The sequence below is a fragment of the Phodopus roborovskii genome, unplaced genomic scaffold, assembly GCF_943737965.1.
Source record: "Phodopus roborovskii unplaced genomic scaffold, PHOROB, whole genome shotgun sequence".
Classification (NCBI taxonomy): domain Eukaryota; kingdom Metazoa; phylum Chordata; class Mammalia; order Rodentia; family Cricetidae; genus Phodopus; species Phodopus roborovskii.
In genome coordinates this window covers 15,727,868-15,750,000 of record NW_026126541.1, presented here as the reverse complement: position 1 = coordinate 15,750,000, position 22,133 = coordinate 15,727,868, and the positions used below count along the sequence as shown (strand labels likewise).

The 22,133-nt window shown below is 46.3% G+C and overlaps 1 protein-coding gene across 1 annotated transcript in view; it reads right to left on the bottom strand.

The window, feature by feature from the left end:
* Positions 1-20,031, bottom strand: part of Sec31b (SEC31 homolog B, COPII coat complex component) — a 28,359-nt gene extending 8,328 nt beyond the window's left edge. Inside the window, exons 1-15 of the mRNA XM_051199810.1 lie at positions 19,933-20,031; positions 19,517-19,640; positions 12,487-12,682; positions 12,185-12,280; positions 10,774-10,917; positions 10,282-10,424; positions 8,807-8,906; positions 8,527-8,688; positions 7,922-8,047; positions 5,059-5,289; positions 2,809-2,883; positions 2,476-2,574; positions 1,674-1,773; positions 586-764; positions 244-370 (exon numbers count right to left, since the gene is read on the bottom strand). Coding sequence (XP_051055767.1) covers positions 244-370; positions 586-764; positions 1,674-1,773; positions 2,476-2,574; positions 2,809-2,883; positions 5,059-5,289; positions 7,922-8,047; positions 8,527-8,688; positions 8,807-8,906; positions 10,282-10,424; positions 10,774-10,917; positions 12,185-12,280; positions 12,487-12,682; positions 19,517-19,640; positions 19,933-20,011 — 1,981 coding nt within the window. The 5' untranslated portion in view covers positions 20,012-20,031. The remainder of the gene's footprint in view (positions 1-243; positions 371-585; positions 765-1,673; positions 1,774-2,475; positions 2,575-2,808; positions 2,884-5,058; positions 5,290-7,921; positions 8,048-8,526; positions 8,689-8,806; positions 8,907-10,281; positions 10,425-10,773; positions 10,918-12,184; positions 12,281-12,486; positions 12,683-19,516; positions 19,641-19,932) is intronic.
* Positions 20,032-22,133: the final 2,102 nt, after the last annotated feature.

The following is a 22,133-nucleotide window of genomic DNA, read 5'->3' as shown; positions in this document are numbered from 1 at the left end:
CATAAATATAAAACAAAAAAGAAACCTTTTAAACAAAAGCTAACTCAGACTAACCTTGCTCTATAGAGAAAGCCAAAGAACTTGTCACAGGATGTGACATAGAGGAATAAGAGGACATATGTGACACCGCCGGGAAACACAATCCGTGTTTCCTGGCTGAGCCCTGCCTTCCAGAGTCCAGGCTGATTGACACTTTGCCTCCTCCTTGCGTAAGTCTGCTGGCACGTGCTGAATCACACCTACCACATAGCTCAGGGAGTTTCTCTGGCCCTGAATATGTCAGTAGCAAGGCCAGGGCTTCTCTCCAGTTCTTCAGGCTACAGGCGCATACTAGGTCTTTCCAATTCTTCTTTATAACACAGGCTAGAAGCTGTACTGGGCAGAAAGGGGAAGAGACCCTCAGTCTTCCACCCAGCACAGTCAGTAGATGTCACACACACTGGGATGTTCTAATAAAGCCACTCATGTCAGAACATCCAACAGGACTAGCAAGAAATAGCGGTTGTTAGAGTAGGGAGACAGGTGGATTCCAAACACCGGTCCCAAGAAATCCCCTCCCTTCTTCTCCTGTGTGATAGGCAGTACCGAAGAGATTTTGGTTCTCCTCTTGGCCAAGTAGTGATCTTGTGTCCACTTCAGCAGCTCTGCTCCCCCAGCCTGGGCCAGGATGATGGCATCAGCAAAGCGTTCTTCCTTCATACACAGCTCCACAGCAGGCCGCAGTTCCCCAAGCATCAGGGCCTGGCTCAGAAGTCCATCAATGTCTACACAGAGGCACCTCACACCATTAGCCAGCCCCACACTCACTTCCTCCCCCATTAGCCCCACACTCACTTCCTCCCCCATTAGCCCCACACTCACTTCCTCCCCCATTAGCCCCACACTCACTTCCTCCCCCATTAGCCCCACACTCACTTCCTCCCCCATTAGCCCCACACTCACTTCCTCCTCCATTAGCCCCACACTCACTTCCTCCTCCATTAGCCCCACACTCACTTCCTCCTCCATTAGCCCCACACTCACTTCCTCCCCCATTAGCCCCACACTCACTTCCTCCTCCATTAGCCCCACACTCACTTCCTCCTCCATTAGCCCCACACTCACTTCCTCCCCCATTAGCCCCACACTCACTTCCTCCTCCATTAGCCCCACACTCACTTCCTCCTCCATTAGCCCCACACTCACTTCCTCCCCCATTAGCCCCACACTCACTTCTTGTCCCTTAAAACCCACAGAACTCCCCCCTTTGGTTCCAACTTTTCAAACAAGACAGGATGTGCTGGCTCCCTCCATAGTGTGTTTGGAGGCCTGTCTGCAAACTCTGTCTCTAATTCAGTCCACCTGGTTCCACAAAACTTCCAAGTTGCATTTCTGGGCAACAAAAATGTAGTGTCCTAGGGGTGCCCTTGTCCAACTGTAACTTTCTAAAATAGGAGTCAAAACAGAGAGGGCCTTGTGTACAGGATTTCAGGCATGATGTATGCTTGCTCAGGATGGGCAAGGACACAGTCCTTTTAATAAGAAAACTAAGGGATGGAAATCGACCTCAGTAGGAAGCCATCCATAGGCATCACCCATCATTAGACTCTGACTAGAGAGAACACTGGCTGAGATTTTAGGTGGAAGGCAGGAGGCAACAAGGGACTGTTAAAACCAAAACCCTCTGGGCCCACCTTCTGTGGTGGGAATCTCCCATGGAGTCATGTTCTGAGGAAGCAGCTCATCAAAGAATGCTGAGGGCGCAGAGGCCTCCTCAGTGGTGTGTTTGGAGACCTGTACGCAGAAGGACAGATGTCACTGTAGGAACCCAAACCAGAGTACAGAGTGCATGCACTCACCAAAGCTCTGCTATTTGTGCCCTAGTGCACAACTAAAAGTGTGCAGATGGGTTTGGGCAGTACTGATGAGGGGAGTCCTTCTGTATATATGTTTCTCTTATTGGTTGGTGAATAAAAACACTGTCTGGCCAATTAGGCAGAAAGATAGATGGGACTAAGACAAGGAGAATTCTGGGAAAGGTAGGCAGATAGGGCCCACCAGACAGTCACCATGTAGGCTGCCAAAGGAGAAACAAGTCTGGACCCTTCTCTGGTAAGATAAGACCATGTGGAAATACTTAGATTAATAATTAAGACAGAGCTAGCCAATAAGAAGCCTTAGCCTTTGGCCAACAGTTTTAAAATTAATACAGCGTCCATGTGTTTATTTGGGGCTCAAGGGTGGTGGGCTGGAGGGAAAGAACCTCCGTTACAAAGTACTCTGTGGACTCTGTGTCTTACTCTGCTTCTCCAGAAGCAGATGGAAGGGCCAGCAAGGAGACTGCTCCCTAAAGTGCAGGTCTCCTATGCTACCTCAAGTCAGGCCCCACCATACCTGGTGGCAGAAGGGTTGTGGTATGCTACCTCAAGTCAGGCCCCACCATACCTGGTGGCAGAAGGGTTGTGGTATGTTACCTCAAGTCAGGCCCCACCATACCTGGTGGCAGAAGGGTTGTGGTCTGTCCCTTTTGAGGTCAACCGCCTCAAGCTGAGGGCTTCCCCCTAATTTCAAGTCATTCTTCAGGCGTGTGTCCACCTGTGAGGAGAGCCTTATAAATCCTACTCTTCAGTGTAGGCTCCCATGAACCTTATGCCCCTTCCCCCATGCCCTGCCAACTATACTCTCCAAGATCCTCCACCCACTTTTCTGGAGAAAATCCGAATTCCAGGATGTAAGACACACATCTGTGGTGAACTATGGCCAGGTGAGCTGGAACAGTTTCCTTCAGCAGGATTATTTGCTCACTAAGGCCCGGCGTGAAAAGCTTACCTTCTTCTGAAGATCATCTTTGCTGAACCCTAACAGCCTGAGGAACTGCAGTCTAGAGTCATGCTCTGAGGTCACCTAAGGAACCAGAAAATGCAGAGACACTTCCATTAAATGAAGGTGAATGGCCCTTCTCCTGTCTCACCGTGAACATTTTTATGAGTGTACAAATATAGTTCCCTCAGAACAGTGAGGCCGCCTCTCACCTTTCTTCCTCAGATCTGGCTTTTTCTGGGCTGTGGACAGTATTATCACAACCCTTTGCCATTTCTACATGAGAAGTGCACCTTCAGTTGATTGGGAAACTCAGTTATCCAGGTAACTTAATGAGAGTAAAACACGGGCTGTTTTGAGGCACTACTGCTTGTAATTGATTGGTTATGACATCTGTCCTGGAACTATGCAAACCATGAATAGCTGACATGGACACCATGTCAGGCTTTTTCTGACTTCACGGGCTCTGGTTACTGGACATATCCCTCTGGGGTCTTGATGGGAGATGTCATTCTGTAAATATGTTTCTCATACTGGTTAATGAATAAAGTACTGTTGGCCAATAGGAAAGGAAGATAGGAGGGGCTAGGAGACAAGGAGGAGAGAGGAAGTGGTAAGGAAGGAGTCAAGATGGAGAGTCTGGGGAGACAAGACGCTGGCCCCTTTTCCCGGTAAGAAGACCACGTGGAAATATTAGATTAACAAAAATGGGTTAATACTTAAGACAGAGCTAGCGGATAAAAAACAAGTAACTGGGCCAACAGCATTGTATCAAATACAGACTCTCTTTGTGTTATTTGGGGCTGGTGCAGCGGTGGGACCAGACCAGGTGGCGGGCAGAAAAACCGTACCCCTTACAGATGGCGCCCAACATGGCTACTAAGAGAGAACAGAACCGCCATTCCTCCGCTCTCGGTAAGACCATGTGGAAATACATAGAAATGGGTTAATAATTAAGACAGAGCTAGCCGATAAGAAACTAGCACCTGGCCAATAGTATTGTATCAAATACAGAGTCTCTGTGCATTATTTGGGGCAGGTGCAGTGGTGGGCCCAGACCAGGTGGTGGGTGGAAAAACGGTACCCCTTACAGGGTCTCTTAAACTGACCCTTGACCTTTCTGCCTGAGCAGCTCTAAGTCAGGGCACCTTACGTATCTGCTTGCGTCCACCTGGGTCATCTCCTTGCATCTGAGCTGTGTGGGGAGCTAAAGGGAACTCTGAATTGCTGCATGGACTACTGAAAAGATTTCACCACAGGAGAGTACCACTGGCTTGTCCTGGGATAAGCTGTGCTCCTGCTCTCCAACCCTCCGAGGAGACTGATGCCCACTGAGTTGAGAAGACAAGGTAGAAGATGCACAGGTATAGCACACAAGGTCAGCTTCCCACTCAGAACCCCAGACCCCAGGGGCCAAATGGCTGGGTCAGCTGACCTCCACTCTTTGTTTCTTCTACACTGAACAATGGATTCTGACTATAATCTTTCTAACAATCTCTTGCCTTCCTCCTCCTTCCATGCTTTTCCTTGGAATGGCCCTCCATACCCAGCTTCAAAAACCATCATGATGGACAGCTCTGAGTATCTTAGTTTACATTAATTTACTTGTTTTGTGTGTTTATGTGTGTGGGCACGTGTGTGGGGTTATATTCACATGTGCTTTTGGATGTGTTCACGTGTGTGTGTGTGTGTGTGTGTGTGTGTGTGTGAGAGAGAGAGAGAGAGAGAGAGAGAGAGAGAGAGAGAGAGAGAGAGAGAGAATTGGAGTACCAAGCCTCATATATGTTAGGCAAGTACTCTGTCATAAGCTAGTCCTCGTGTCTGCTGACAAGCACATATGCCTCCATGTTACAATGACATAGTGAAGACTATAACTACATCCCTGGTGCTGAAGTGGCCCAACAGGGACCTGCCCTGGGTTACATCAAACAAACCCCCAAACTCCTTATGTTCATGTATCCTTCCAATGAATCTTCCCTTTGGCATGATACCATGAAGGCATTTTTCTCGGCTGGTAAAATACCCTGGACACCACCACCAGCAGCAACCCCCACCCTCTGCATCGCATCAAGTGGCCTTTGAGCCTCTAGAAAGGGTAAAGGCAAAGAATAAAGAGCCTGTGTCCAGAGAACACAGAGAACTCTGAGTCAGGGCACGGGCTTCGAAGGGGTTTCAGGGTGCTTGCTACATCTCCTGGAGCTGACAAGGGCTGAAGTTCTGGATCTTTAGGGAAGAACAGGCAGTCTTCAAGCCTCCTACCTTCAGGAATTGCCAAAGCATCTTCTCACACGGCAGTGAAGCTTGCTGAATCTTGCTCTGACAATAATTAAGAAGATTTCCAGATCTCAAGGCCTCCTGCAGCATGGCTGACTGCATCAGAAATTCTGATTCTGTGACGACTTGACTGATGTAGACAGGGCGGGGACAAGGCTGTGGCATCCGCTGGACTGGGATGCTGGGAAGGCCAAAAGTAACCAGCTTTCCCCCAAACTGGGGAGGAAATGTAGAAAGTAGAAGGTTATACTTTCAAGCCAATAGCCAAGTTAAGATTTCAGAGAAGGCTGTTAGTCAAACCTTGGATAAGTGTGGTGGTTGGACTGAGCCTGGCCCCTATACGCTCACATGCTTGAATGCTTGGATTGGAAGCCTTGTTGGAGGAAGTATGTCCTGAGTCTGAGTGTTGAGGTTTCCAGGGCCCAAGCCAGGCCCAGTGGCTTTCTCTCTTCCTGCTGCCTACAGATCTGGATGTAGATGTCTCAGCTACCATGTCTGCCTGCATCCCACCACGTTCCCCCACATTGATGATAATGAGCTAAATCTCTAAAACTGTAAGCAGGCCCACAGTTCAATGCTTTCTTTCATAACAGTTGTCTTGGCCATGGTGTCTGTTCACAGCAATAGAACAGTGACCAAGACAGATGGGAAACCAACAGAAAGTTTCTAGGAAGGAGCAATCAGAAATTGAATGCCAAATGGGTCCTATAATAATACCACCACCACAAGGTTAAAATGCCATCACTTGGTACTCTCTCCCAGTCCTAGTACCGCCACTCTCAGGCACGTAGAGAAAACAAGGCGGCGCCATCACAGGCTCTACATCCCACCATAGCCACGCTCACCGCCCCTCTGCTCTGTCAATGCCTCCCACGCAAGCACTCTTTTTCCTGCACACCCACGTCACTAGAAGTGCTTGTTAGCCGTTCTCCATTCTTCCAATCCACGGCTTAGAGCCTGCCCTATTGCTCACACAACCCTGTTGCTACCCCAGACTGTATAATGGTTTGACAGACCACAGGAGATTGCTCACACTCACTCCCCTGAATGCACAACCCCCCCCCCCGCCAGTTAGGGCCAAACATGTCTACCCCAGCATCTTCCTCTATGTGACTGCTCAGCATTCCAAAAGTGACTGGCTCGTCCCCACTTCTGTGCCTTTACCTACAACACCACTCCACTCGGGGCATCCAGCCACCCAAATCTGACACTGTACATCAAGCAGACGGCACACAATCAGAGGTCTGGCAATCCTTTCTCCAAACATTCTCCATCTCCAGTCACCAGGCCACACCCCAGACAATGACAGCAGGAGCTGGGTGAGAGCTGCACCAGTGATTTTGAAACCCTCAAGTTATTCCAATGTGTGACCAAGATTGACACACTGCTCCACTCCCTAGCCAGTCATTATCTTCCCTCCTAAATCCCTCTTGCTTAGTGAATTTTCTAGGCATAATTATATCACTTACAGGATAAACTTTAGAGCACAGCTTAGTGTTCAGCAAAGCCATTTAAATTATTATAATTTGCACAGTATTTGACAGTGTTACAGAATTCTGTGCAGGCACTACTACTTTCATCTACAAATGAAGATACTGATTGTTGATAGCCTGGCATTACGCTGACCCCACCCGTGACAACTGGCAGGGTACAGTACATTGGCATTCAGGCAGATACTTAGACAGCTCAAAGGGCCCTGCATTGAGTGGCCATGTCATGTGTTACATGGCTGAGTAAGGATTCTGTATACATGTGCAAGCTTTCCCTTTTAAGCAAGCACCTCCTGCCTGTTCTCTCTCTTTCCATTTCTGCTCCTAGTTGGCTGACACCAACCCCTCCCTCCCTTCACTCCCTTTCCCAATAAACTCCACATGGGTTTTGCTGAGTTTTGTGGTGCAGTATTTCATCGCTTGGAGCTGCAGCAAACAACAACGCTGATGTCCTGATGGGTTGGTTAAATGGCACTTCAGAGTCACCTAACTAATTAGCAACAGCTATGACAAGAACTCTTTACCTTACTGCCCCTGCCCTTTGTGTTGGGGGTAATGGTGTGAGGCATTTGAACTCAGGGCCGTGGGCATGCTAAACAAGCTACATCCCCAGTGCCCACTCTCCTTTTATAAAGACATTCCTAAGTCACACCTTTGTAATAAAACTGCTGGCAGGGTCTACATACATACATACATACAGACAGACAGGCAGGCAGACAGACAGACAGACAGACAGACACAGGAATACAAATCTCTACAGAATGGAGGCTAATGTTAACAAAGATTAAGAACAGGTATCTTGGAGGGGATGGTATTTATGTAGGAGTTCTCTTTATAGTCCTCTGTAGGATTCAGTGAGCACAGGAGAGAAGCTGAAGGATGAGTCACAAGAGAGGTGAGGGGTTGTTCATAGGGGAGAAATGAGTCATGTGTACCTGAAATGCAAGGGGCTGATGAGAATGAGATAGAAAAAGAAACTGGGAAGGGAAATGGAGCCCCATGCATACACAGCCTTAGGCCTATAGGGCAGGGGAAGCTCAAAACTTTTGAGTAGTGGGACGATAGGATGAAATCTCCATGGTTTTTGTTCCTTCCTTGTCACCAGTCCAAACATTTCACAGGTACAGAAATCTCAGGTAGAATTTCAGGCTGTTTGTCATGAGCAGGAGGACTGAAGCATTGGTTTTCGTTTAGACAGGACTGGCAGGTCAATCAGGTGGCAGAGTGGTAACAGTGAGAGAAGAATCTGGACTAACCATCTACTTGAGAAGTGGACTGAGACAGACATGGGGAACAAGTCACCTGAGCTTAGCTCCTTGCTGGGCATGAGAGGCACTGCACACAGACACAACACTCACAGCAAAGGAAACGCCTGCTGGCCTTCTCATCCACTTGGGAGGCTTCTTCAAGGGAGGTATTAACGGAGCTGGCTCAGGCACACACATCAGTGGCAGAGGCTTACCTTTGCTAAATGAAGAGGAAATCTGGAGGGAAAGGACACCTGTGTCACCAACACTGAGCGGCATCTTAGCGAGGGACTCTACCCACAATCTCAATTTAGGGATGGATCCCTGTGATACCCAGTTTGATCTAGAAATGAAGACTCCCACAGTCCAGGGGATGGGGATAACAGAGAAAGGGAATAGGAGACTCGGATGTGCGAGCCGCTTGGAAGAAGACATGCAGCAGAAAGGGAGGTATGTGAGCCCATACTTGAGGTGAAAGACACAAAATAGAGGTTCGGAGTGAGTAACAAGAGTAAAGATGACACTTTCCTCTCTATTGCGGCAGAAGCTGACTTCATCCCAGGAAGTCTGGTACTAATGCAAGATATAGCCCTCTCAAACCCAAGCCTGCCTCCCTCTCTTCAATAGCTCCCGTTTCTTCCCAGACTATGTGTCCTTCTCTTTCCCCTAAAACACAGACAGCGCCTCCCTCCGGCACTCTACCAAGCCCCTCAAACCTTGTCAGGCTGCCTCATGTGCTGGTCCTCCCAGCTCCTACCCATCACAGAGTACAAACTGATCCAGCCATCGAAGGAGACCGCAGAGAACACAGGAGGGTTCTGGGGGCACCACTGGACATCAAAGCACCAGCTGTTCTGTGTGGGTAGCTTGTATACCACCTGCCATGAGAGCACAACCATCAGGAGCAGTCCAGGAAATGCTGACTTAGGTCACATAGCCGGGATCCCTCTGCCATCACATCTCCATCACAGCGTGCCTATAGAAGGACCAGTCTACCTCACTGCTTGCCAGGTTCCAACAAAAGATCTGGTTGTCTTTGGCACTGCTAAGCACCAGTTCAGAGTCAGCCTGGCTCCATGACATCGACAAGATCCCCCTAAAAATGAAGGCAAAGAGGAACGGATGTTTGCTGAATGCCAGCTCTGAGTAGGTGCCTCCTACATTGTAGATAAGGCTCAGCTCTTCAAAGTGGATGCTCTGACTGGCTTTGTCAAAGCAGAAAACAAAGCTGTGAAAAGTGAGTATCTGTCAGATATAGGCATGAGGACTTGAGATTGATTCCTGGTGCCCATGAAACCAAGCTTGGCAAGGTAGTACATATATTCCCAGCTCTAGGCAATCAGAATCATGAGCATCCCTGGGGTTCACTGGCCAACTGACCTTGACCAACTGGAGAGCTTAAGACTTTCAATGAGAGACCTTGTCTCAAAAAACCATGTTGGTGGATATCTACTAAGGGACACCTGAGGTTGACCTCTGATCTATGCACACACACACACACACACACACACACACACACACACACACACACACACACACACACGAGAGTCCTAAAGGAGGGGCAAACAAAGGCAACATGACCCCTTGGTTAGAAGATACTGTGGAGCTGCTTTCTCTGCTGTGGGTCCATGAACTATAGCGTCAGAGGCAGGTCTTCCTGAACAGATGGGAGCCAAGTTGCTCCCCACTCAGAGAAATGAACACTGTTCTCAGAGCAGAACCTAGAATGCTCCCAAGAAGACTGCTATACTTTGGGTTTTGTTTGCTTTGTTTTTATGAGCCAGGATCTCATCTGTGCTCAGGCTTTGCCTCATTTTCATTATGCTGCCCAGGGTGACCTTGAATTCCCAGCAATCCTCCTGCGTGCTGGGTTAGAGGCATAAGCCAGTACACAGTTTATACCTTAGATGTTAACTAAGGCTGGGTGTGGCAGCATATGCCTTCAATCCCTCCTCTACTTTAAATGTTAAGCATCTCACAAAAATCTATTGTTAAAGTCTGGTCCTCAGAGAGAGAGGCTACTTGGAAGCCCCCAGTAACAGGAGAGGTCTCTGAAAGAGGGCTCTGAAGGAGATGCTGGGACTCTGTCCTCTTCCTAGATCTCTTGCCCCCGGGCCATGGGGTGAATGGCTCTGCTTCCTACACACTCCTGCCATAATTGGCTGCCACATCACAGTCCTCAAAGTAAGGACACTAGTCAATCACGAACAGAGAACAAGGCATTTTCTTTACAAGTTAATTACTTCAGGTAGTTATTATAGTGGTAGAAACTAACACAAGGGTTAATATTCTCAAATATTTCTCATGCCCCCACCCCTGGAAGAATATGGAATTCCAGGCTCTTCTCCCAGGCTCCAAAGGAACCTCTCTTAAAACTAGTATTGATTATGTTCTTTGCAATGGCTTTGAGGACAGGGTAGGTATTAGTAGCTAAAAGGAGGCCTGGATATGTGGACGGCTTTGAGATCTACCTGCTGTGGCTTTCCAACACTGTCAGGGGGGAGGAGGCAAAGCGCAGGTCCCACAGCTGAATCACCGGGAGCCGGTCATCTTCTGAGCACAGCACTAACTGGGTGGCTATGTCTGGGTGCCAAGCCAGGCCTGAGCAGTTCATCTGTGGACAAAGTAGATCCTGAGGGCTGACACAACCTAACCTCTCAGACTATGAACTCCTGCCCAGTTGGAATGAGACTACCCCGAGGGTACCTTTGGTCTCTTCTCTCTGGCTGGGAACAACTCAGCCATCAGGGAATAAATAATGACCATGAACAACAAGGCATACTATAAGAATCCCGATCAGCTGGTTGGCTTCCCATGCAGTCACTCTAATAGGAACTCCGCTATGGGGCTGAGTCTGCACTACCAACACTTGAGAATGGATCTCAGGTCTGGGCAAGAGCAGTTCTAACTGCCCGACACCGAGAGCAGCCAGAGTCCCCGCCTGTGCTCTGGCCACTACTCACTCTGCTGCTGTGGTCACTGACTTTGATGATGGGCTCATTCTTCCTGAGATCCCACACAACTGCTTTGCCACTGGGGTGAGCAGAAGACAGAATGTGCTGGACTTGGCGGTTCCAAGATAATGCTTTGATGTCTTCTGGGGGGTTCTGAAGCAAGATGGTAAAAATGACAACCTGTCATAACCTGGTAAAGTGACACCTGCCATTCTATCCTCCCAACAACCCACACCAAGTCCAAAGGAGGCAAGAGGTCCCTCCCACTAAGACAGCCTAGGGAGCTGAGGGTGCATTTTCCCAGAAAGATGCTTTCAGATATTAGTACAGTACTCTTTTCCCATTCTGTAGGCTGATGGTGTCCTTGCGGTCTAGTTTATGAGTTGTCTATCTTAGTGCCTGTGCCTGGTGTTCTGTTCAGGAAGTTGTCTCCTGTGCTAGTGTTTGAGATTATTTCTCACTTACTCTTCTATCAGGTTCAGTGTATCTAGATTTATGTTGAGGTCTTTGATCCACCTGGACTTGAATTTTGTGCAGGGTGACAGATATAGATCTATTTGCATTCTTCTACTTGCTGGGTCTCCTTGCCCGGCCTTAATACATGGGGAGGTGCTTAGTCTTACTGTAACTTGATATGCCCTGTTCTGTTGATACTCACGGGAGACCTGCCCTTTCCTAAACAGAACTGGAGGAGGAGTGGATTGGGGGTGGGAACAGAGGGGGTGGGGGAACTGGCTGGGGTGTAAAATAAATAAGTTTACTTTGTAAAAGAGGTACTGGGATGGAAGTGGGAGGGAACGGCTGGCACACCTGGGCTTAGCTCTACGCCTAAGTTCTCTTAAAAGTACAGCATCAAGATTGAAAGATAAGCCCCTCCCTAGGACAGAGAAGGAGAAGTCCCAGAGAAGAAAACAGACAGTGTCATTTTCAGGGTACCAAGTGCTAGCCTACCCACATTATTTCATAGGAAAGCACGAGACAGATAAAAGTAAGAGGATGAGCTGAGCTACAGAGTAACAGAGGCACACCAGACCAGAGAGCCCCTCCCCACCAAAGGATGCTGGTGTGCCCAGAGTTCCACCCTTGATCCTTCTCTATTGAACTCAGGACCTACCCCGGTCTGTCCCCAGCCCCCAGCTGTGATAAATATCATTCCCTGACTTTCTTGGCGTCTTTTGGCTCCCCTACCCTTCACTTCCTTCCAGAAATCCTTTGAACAGCTAATGACCACTATGAACCACCTGCTAGGCACAGCCCCTCTCCTTACTCCTAGATGGCTACTAGAGTGTCTGTGGAGTTTTATTGCCCTCCAGTGGTAGAGCCTGAAATCTCTGGTACTCTGCAGGCACCAGAATTCACTTTATTTGGGAAAACCTGTCCACACTAAGCTGCAACCCCAGGCTGGAGGGAGCCTCCTTACCTGTGACTTGGATCCAGGGATCATTGGAACACTCAGGTTGTTCAAATCCCAAATGAAGATTTCAGAATCACTGGCTCCTGAAGCCAGGAGATTGCTCTGTATGAATATAAATATAAAAGCTATGTCTAAAGACCCCCTCCCATCTCAGAAACAGAGAGGGAGGTGACCTACATTTGGGAAACCCAGAGCCTTCCCCATTACAGCCTGGAAGGGTTCAGAGCTACATCCTGGAGGCCACAAGAGAACACTTCCATTCAGACATGCTGCACCATGCCTTGACCAGATCAACTACAGTTCAGTACCTGGAAGGGATTAAAGTCCAGGGCCCTGACAGCCCCTGTGTGTTTCTGTCTCTTGGCAATCAAGGGTTCCTTTCCTGAAGAAAGGATGTGGGCCACACTGTACAGAGTAAGCATGCCATTGTCTCCTCCACCAGCAATAACCCCAGGGTTTTCCAGAAGCCCATTGCCAAAGCTTCCCCAGATTAGCTTGTGAAACCTACAAAGGAAAAGACTTTAGGTACATGACAGTATTCAGGGGACAGACATTTTTGCTAGTATCTACTATCCTGCAGGCCCCCCAGCCCAAACCTGTATCAGCTTGTCTGTTTTCCTTATTCTTCAGACCCAGAAGAGAAGTCTCCTCTGCTAGGCCTTCCCTTTCTTTAGAAAAACTATCTCCTACAAAGTGGCTCCTACAAAGCCACTGCCTTGGTAATATGGGAATATTTTGTTCATTTTAGTTTTGGGGTTTTGGTTTTTTGTTGTTGTTGTTGTTGTTGTTTGTTTTGGTTATTCAAGTCAGAAATTCTCTAGGTACCCCTAGCTATCCCAGAACTCTCTGTAGATCAGGGTGGCCTCAAACTCACAGAGATCCTCCTGCCTTTGCCTTCTGAGTGCTGGGATGAAATCTATGTGCCACCACATCCAACAATTTTTTGTTTGCTTGCTTTTGAAGACAGAGTTTCTCTGTATAGCCCTGGCTGTTCTGGAAGTTGATTTGCAGACCATGATGGCCTTGAACTCACAGAGACCTGACTGCCTCTGCCTCCCAAGTGCTGGGATCAAAGGCGTGTGCCACTACACCCAGCTTGTTTTTAGGTTAACATTGAGCTACACAGACACTATGATAACTACCTCAGCTAGAATACATCACTTGGTTCACACAGCTCACTCAGGAAAATAATACAACCTGTTGTGCATTTGTGAATTAGAGGCAGGAGGATCAGGAATTCAAGCAAGTTCAAGGCCAGCCTGGGCTGCATGAAACCCTGTTTTTCAAAAAAGCCAACTTCCTTTATTGATGATTTGTCGTGTACTACATAGTATTTTAAGTGCTTTATAAGTCTTTACTAGTTTAACATTTAGCAGTTCTATGAGGAAGTTCTATTATACTCAGTTTCAAGTAAGGAAAGTGAACTCAATGAAGTTATAAGCCTCTATATACAGACTATTATATCAGTTCATCTTCACAAAGCTAAGGAAGTCAAGGGTTAGAGTCCAGCCCATCTCATTCCATGGCCTACCCTGTACAAATTAGAATCAGGCTCCCTAGAACAACTCTTGTCCCATCTCAAACTGCAAATGAGAAAATCTTAGGGTCTCTCTTGCCCATGTTTTTCCCATGTGGCTGGCCCATCGGAACAAACTCGTAATTGCAATGGGCCAGCTTTGAGACACAGAAGCACAAAATACTAAATGCCCAAAGTGGGATACATTTTGCTGACTTTCTGAGGATGCTTATAAAAAACAAAACAAACAAAAACAGTGCCAGTGATTTGCATAAAAGAAAAGGTCAACCTGGGCCTCTACAAAAAGAGTCTGGGTCTTGTGCAAAGCTCTATGAGACAACAGGAAGGCATGTGTGTGTGTGTGTTGGGGAGGTGTCCTGTCTCTCGCTTTCACTGTGGCTAGCTGAGAGAGGATTTCATATCAAATGTCGCAAGATCCCCAAGGGCAACGAAACATTTCCACACCCTGAGAAGAGTGAGCAAAGGAACAGAGTGAACAATTGACAGAGCAAGACTTCTTTTACCAAGCATTTGAGCACAGCCAACTTGGCAAGAGCATGAAGCTGAACACTAACTAGTCCTGGAGGGCCATATCAGAAGAATGGGAAGCTGACACAACTTAAGTGGCTCTGTAGCTACCGCCAGTGAGCAGTGTTCTAACGTGGCACCAATCTTTATGGGGCAGAAGGATGAGTCCTACAGACTCAAGAGGGTGTCAGGTCATTATATGAGAACTGGGGTGAGAGCTTGCTTGTACAAATAAAGCTTGCCTGAAGATTAGAGGGTGGGGCTAGCTGTGGTGATATATTGTTTGTGATCTAATAAAGCCACCGGAGATCAGTTTGCAAAGCCAGCCACAAGAGTTAACCATAGAAATTAAAGGTGTGGTGGCACACACACCTTTAATCCCAGGACTCAGGACAAAGGCAGATGGATCTCTGAGTCCAAGAGCACCAGGGGCTACTCTTGAGTGAATCAGAGCTCACACCTTCAATCCTAGGACCCATGAGATGTATTTAAGACAGGAACAGAGCCTCCAAGATGGCACTCCATTCCACTGAAGATAGGAGGCATAGTCTCTAGTCATGTAGAGGAGAGCATAGCACTCTGAATCTGAGGAGTAAAGTTGGGAGCAATCTGAAGATCGCCCTTTCATCTTAGCTGAGGCAGAAAAAGAGCTAGTGGATGGCTGCTTTGCTTTTTTGACCTTTAGCTTGAAGCTTTAACCCCAATATCAGTCTCTGTTACAGCTAGCCACTAGCTAACCACAGAGGTCTGTAGGTCTGTACAGACAGGAAGTGAGATGGCTGGGTGGAGAAAGAAATACAGACAGGAGAAGACAGGAACTCAGTCTTTTCAGTCTGAGGGTTCAGAAGAGGTAAGAGTTCTAGTGACTGGTTGCTCTGCTTCTCTGATCTTTCAGCTTTTAACTCCCTAATATCTGACTCAGGGCTTTTATTATTAAGACCTGTTAGAACTAATGCTACAAAGAGCATGTGGAATTCTCTGGTAAAGGTGTTTCTAGGATAATGATGAGCTACATCTAAAGAATATACTGTGCACTATCCCTACAAGAGGCCAGGAAACAGAAGGTCCAGAGAAGAGATGGGCTACCAGAATCTACATCTTAACAGAAGCTCTAAAGTGACTCAAAGGAACAGCCAGGGGCTGAGAGTCAATGTGCAGAATATCAGATTAGAAGAGGAGCCCCTGAAAGTCATGGGTAGGAAAAACCCTAGCAACCAGATCACAGCTGTTTCCAACAAAACAAAAGGGACGAAGATGAGAAAAAAAACTGACGCCTACACAATCAGGAGGCTGGACCAGCCATGCTCATCTGAGACCAGCCTTTAGCGCCTCATGATTGCAAACACCTGCTGTATAAAATCTTTCATGGTTTGATTTACTTCTTCATTCTAGGTTTTGCTTTCATTTAGTTGAATTCCTTTCGAAAAATCCCAACTTCATAACAGTTAGCTAAAGTGAAAAAGAGTTTGTCCACATCCAGTCTCCTTCAGAGGTAGAATGGAGGAAGCAGGCCCTGGCTGGAGAGTGGTAGCGGGACTGATGGGGCCCCTAGAGCAGCAACACCCACTCTTCCCAATGCCCGACATGCACAGGCTTTCTACTCCGCTTCTACTTTCTATCCTGTGTGAATAGTGCAGAAAATAGAAACGTTGGATTCCAAGCCAAAGAAGACAGGAAACATCAGAACTGAGGTTTGGACTTGGGTTTATGCAACAATAAAGGCCACACTCTCTATACCCTATGATTTCGATGCAGCTAGAAAGAAGGTGAGGCTTAAGGACAGAATCACTAAGAGAGGCACACGGAATGACTTTCTTTCCAGCCTGGTGTTTATTGTCCCTTAGCACACACACACACACACACACACACACACACACACACAGAGAGAGAGAGAGAGAGAGAGAGAGAGAGAGAGAGAGAGAGAGAGAGAGGGAGAGAGAGAGAGAGAGAGAGAGAGAGAGAGAGAGAGGGAGAGAGAGAGGCCAACCTTGTTCTCTAAGTAGCCAGAGAACTGAGATAAAGGAACGAGGAGCATATGAACTACCCACTTTCCCCATGTGTTAAAGGGCGGGGCCTCCAGAGATTCTGCAGAGATCTGGGGTCTCAATGTAAGCTGCAGAAAGAGAGCAGCAGGTCACATGGTGACCTCACTCTTCCATAGCTCTACCTCCCCAGCCAATGGCATACGAATTCTCCCCAAACCCTTCTTCCACGGGGACACTTGTCTAACAAACCATACATGGTTTCTGCGGTGCACGTGCTAATCTGTACTGGTCCTGCTTGAGTCAGGCGCCTTTTACCTGTAGCACCAACCATCTCTCAAATCATGACATGGATATTTCTTATTAATTATGAATGCCCAGCCTTAGCTTACACCTGTTTCTGGCCAGCTTTTTTTTTCCTTTAATTTAAATTAACTTGTTTTTCTTCATCTGTGTTTTGCCTCAGGGCTTTTTACCTTTCTTTCATTCTGTATGTTCTTCTCCGTGTGTCTCTGTCCCCCCTAGATTCCTCCCACTGCCTGCCAGTCCCCCATCCCTCTTCCTGCATAGCTATTGGCTGTTCAGCTTTAATTAGACCAATCAGGTGCAGTAGGCAGGCAAAGTGAAACAGCAACACATCTTTACAGAGTTAAATATTCCACAACATAAACAAATGCAACCTACCTTTACACAGTTAAAGTAATTTTCCACAACATTTACCCATGATGTCTCTTCAGTCTCTCCACAGCTTAAGCTGGCCCTTGTTTATACCTTCATAAGTACTTCAGAATATTGCTTTCCATCAGATGTTTCTAGATAGGGAATATTTCTCAGAAGCATCATAACTTGGGGAAAAAAAAGGGGCAGCTTTGGAGCCCAATCTTACTTAGGGTGTGAAGAAAAAAGTAGGCAAAGGAAAGAGGATTTTGAAAGAATATATCTTGGTAATAGGAAAAGGTACAAGAGGGGAGGTTGGGTATGTCTTAGTCCATATTCTAATGCTGTGAAGAGATGCAATGACTCTGGCAACTCTTACAAAAGAAAACATTTAATTGGGGCCGGTTTACAGTTCAAAGGTTTAGTCCATTATCGTCATGGCGGGAAGCAGGGTGGCATGCAGACAGACATGGTGCTTGCTGGAGAGAGGTCTACATCTGGATCGCAGGAAGAGCAAGTAACACTGGGCCTGGCTTGAGCCATTTGAAACCTCAAAGCCCACTCCTAAAGACACACTTCTTCCAACAAGGTCACAGCTACTCCAACAAGGCCACACTGCCTAATAGTGCCATTCCCTATGAGTTTATGGGGGCCATTTTCATTCGAACCACTACACAGGGGTTTCATTTTAAGTTTTTTGTTATTAATGTTGTGTTTGTGTGTGGTATATGTTGGCATGTGCTACCACACTCATGTGGAGGTCAGAGGGCAACTTTATGTACTTGCTTCTCTCCTTCTGCTCCACATGGGTTCTGGGGATTGAACTCTAGTTGCCAGGCTTTTGTAGCAAGCACCTTTTCCTGATGAGTCACCTTGACAGCCCCCCCCCCAAGAAGTTTTAAGGGAAAAAAGGGAAAGGAAAACTCCCACAGAAAAAGTGAGGAGAGAGTGAGTGTAAGGTCTGGATGCATGTATCAGCAGATTCTTAGAAATTATTTTATGTGACTTCTTCTTCAAAAGTGAGAGTATTCAACATAACCAATGTAACCTACTAAAATGTCACAGTTTAATTAGCAACACAGCTCATCACAACACAACTGTGCTTTCCATGACAGCATGCATAGGATTAATTGCAAAAGAGAAGAAAGAATAGGGGCCAATCAATAACCAGATGGAAGGTTGTCTTCAACACCAGAAATCTCTAAATTAGAGTGGGCAAGAAAATGGACTGGGCTGTAAGAAAAAGATTTACATACTTAATCTAAATATATATATATATATATATGTATATATATATGTGTGTGTGTATGCATATATACATATACATTTATATAACCAGTGGTATGATAATATATGTACATTACTTGTGTTAAATATGAAGTGGACTGTGATGAATATTCACATTTTTTTCTGTTGGCATAAAAACTTAGATGATTACATCAGACTATAAGCACCATCTTTACAAAACCCTTAAAAAGGCAATGGAGAGCTAGGTATAGTGGCACACACTTGTAACACCAGCTACTCAGGAGGCTGTGTTGGGAGGATTGTGAGTTCAAAGCCAGCCTTAGTAAGACCTTGTCTAAAAAACAAAAGCTGTGAAATAATAGAAAGAAGTAGACTTAGCATTTAGACAGGAATATACTTACAGCTTCTCAGGGTTTCCACAACCCACGTGAAATGGAAATAATGGTGTTTATAATTTAGGCTTATTCTGAGGAATGAGTAGAATATACAGGGTCCCATTGGTACTGCTGATGGGAGATGTCACTCTGTAAATATGTTTCTCTTACTGGTTAATGAATTAAGCACTGTTGGCAAATAGGAATGCAAGATAGGCAGGACTAGGAGACAAGGAGGATTCTGGGAGATGTAATAGAGGAGATTCAAGATGTAGAGTCTTGAGAGAAGAGGTCTGGACCCTCTCTCCAGTAAGATAAGACCACATGGAAACACTTAGATTAATAGAAATGGGTTAATATTTAAGACAGAGCTAACCAATAAGAAATGCCAGTAACTGGCCAACAGGTTTATATCTAATACAATGTCTCTGTGTATTATTTGGGCCGACACAGCTCTGGGACCAGATTGGTGGGAAAACTGCTTGTAACATACTGCCTTTCATGTTAAGCTCTACAAGGACTTCCTGTGGACATTTCTGCCAATAAAGAAGAGAGTGAATGATTCTCTCTTCATTGCTGTTACACAAAATATACTGAGGAAATCCGTGAACATCCAGCTTGCCAGAACCATAAAATCTATGAGTATCCCAGCACCTAAAAGCCATGAGTACATCATTCATTCTCCTCCGTGTTGGCAGAAGATGTGACATTGTGTAAGGTTGCTGTCTTAATGAAAGTCAGGGAGGAAGGAGTCAATATCCGTGGCGAGCACATGTCCTGGCTTGCGTGGGGGCAGCTCTATTCCCTGTACTCTGCCAGACACTGCTGTTGCTGCTGCTGACCGGCAAAGTGAAATTGGTTGGCTTTCAAATCCTTTTGCACAGAATTAGCTCCCCTAAGATTTAACAAAACTCCTATTCCCCATACTTATCGCATTGTGATCCCTGAGTTGTACACGACACTCCCTCGACCCTCTATTAGTATATTCATCAGGGTCTGACCTGAAAACCCACTCATAGTCCCAACATAGTACCTGCTTGAGACAGAAAGAATTCCTTTGTGTTTCAAGTCCAGAGAAGAGTCCCTGAAATCAACCTCAAATATTTCCAATGTGGCACTTGTGCTAAAGGAAGCGTCTAGTTGCTGGGCAGATGTTCCTAGTCATGAGAAAAGTAAGGAAGAGGCAGCAAATGAATAACACTATATGCATGGACTTAGGACATAAATACAGTAGTGAGTGGAAAGCAAACAAAGAGAGGAGTATCCTTCCTCAAGAGGTAACCCCAAGGAAAGCATGAGAGGTCACCCTTAAGCCACGGTCCAAGGTGGCTACCAGGTACCCAACCTGATAATCCTACAGCTTCCTCTCCTGTTTGTTAAAGAGTTGTAGATACTGTTTTCCTTTGATATACTACTTCCAGTGGCTCCTGACCCAAATTATCATCATACCTGTGGCCAGATACACAGGGTACTGGCCGGCTGGGCTCCATGCTTGGACAGCAGGCTTCTCAAGTTCCTTCAACTTCATGGTCTGTTCTATAGGATGCAAAAAAATATGAATGGCCCTTGGCTCACTGAAAACAGAAACTGAAAATCTTAGGGCCAGAGCTATCCAGGGAGCATCTGAAAACACAGGTATTGTTTCTGTTTTCCACAAGATGAAGTATTTAAACAAAATGTAGAATGAGAAAAATGATATCATCTTCAGAGTTAAGGACAGTTCATTTATGCAACTGCTAAAATTGAACTATCTAAACTCCCAAGGTATTTAATCACACAGGTCTAATGATAATAACCATCAAACTAGATAATTTCTCAGTGGCTTTGCCTGATTTCCTTGGCTTTAAATATTGTTTATGAGCCAATGAACCCCATATTTATCTTATTGACACACAACTGTCATCAGAGCACCAATTTCTATATGGAACGGCTAACTAAGTATTTCTACTTGTCATGCATATCTATAATTCCAACACTCAGGGGCCCAAGACCATAAGTTCAGGCAAGCCTGGACTACATACACAGTAAGACCTTACCTTTAAAAAAAAATACACCCACACATATAGCAAAGATAACTAAGTGTCTGGCTACAAAAGGATTTTCTCTCCTACCACGACTTCCCTCCACTCCTCTGTCCATTCAGCTTTCTTCATCATGGTAAGTGGTATTTCTACCTACCGAATCTCAGCCCAGAACCCTGAAACCCACCCTCCATCTCTCCACCGCCCTTTTCTAATCCGCTTTCATCGCCCCAATTTTAATGCCCTTTTCCCTACATCCACCGCCACCAGCCTATTTGAAGGTACTATATAATCTCTCACCTATATTACTACCAAAGTCTTCAAATGACATTCTCCTTGCTACCCATGCCATCATCTAATTCATTATCCACTTCAAAGAAGCGATGGACTAAAAAGCATAGGACATTGATTGGCATTCCATGCATGCAATCAGTGACCTAGCACATGGAGACTAAAACTCTCGGGCGTTAGCTGACCACTACATCTTACTGGGTTTCCTCTTAGGCACTGCACCCCAGCCATGCAAGTCTTTTTCCATCTCATGGCTTTTGTTTACACTGGTGCCTTTGCAAATACTACAGGCACTTACTTCACCCTGCATGGCTAGTTGGTTATCAGATCTTTCTGGGTGAGTATGTAACATCTTCCGAGGTACCCTGCCCAACCCAAACAATCTCACTTGTTTTCTTTCTAACAACTTATTTGCTTACAGTTAGTCTCTCCCACTAACAGCTTCATAAAAGCGGCACCCTGTCTCACTATGTTCTAACCGCTGCTCAAACACATGACTAATGCAGAGTGAGTGCTTGGTACAAACACATGACTAATGCAGAGTGAGTGCTTGGTACAAACACTTGACTAATGCAGAGTGAGTGCTTGGTATCTGACAAACGAATGAATGGAAATATTCATTTCCCTTTTTGTTTTGTTTCATTTTTAATTGTTTGTTTTATGTGTGTGATTGTTCTGCCTGCCTGCATGTCTGTGCACCACATGGGAGGGTGCCTAATGGCTTCAGAGGTCAGAAGAGTGCCAGGTCCCTTGAAACAGGAGTGACAGGCAGTTGTGAGCTACCATGTGGGTGTTGGGAACCCACCCAGAATCATCCGCAAGAGCAGAATGCCACTGCCCCTACCCACAGAGCCATCTTTTCTTTCCTTTGGGGCGTGGTCTCACGTAGCCCAGACTACCCTCCAACTTGTTATTTAACTGAGAATAATTTTAAAGTATTGATCCTCCTGCCTCTAACTCCCATGGGTTACAGGTGTGAACCACCACACCGCATTCATTTAACTCTGTGATTTCCACTTCTAATGTACATTCAGGGTCTCTCCTCACAGGCTAGCAAAAGGTAAAGGGGGAAATCAGCGCCTACTGTGATCTGCTTGAGCAAGCCAGCTCACCAGCTTCACCTATAAAACAAGAGATAACATTACTTAATCTCTATTTTCCAGCTCGAAGAAAGCGTAAAGCTGTCAGTTAAGCTCAGATTTTTCTGGGAACTTCTAAACACTCAGAGCTCTGCTTTGTGTTTTGACCAGCAAACTATACGATTCCGCCGCCAGTGCCACCTGCTGGTCAAGCCATCCGGTACAGAAGAGCAGCGATCATCTACAGCGCTTTTGACAG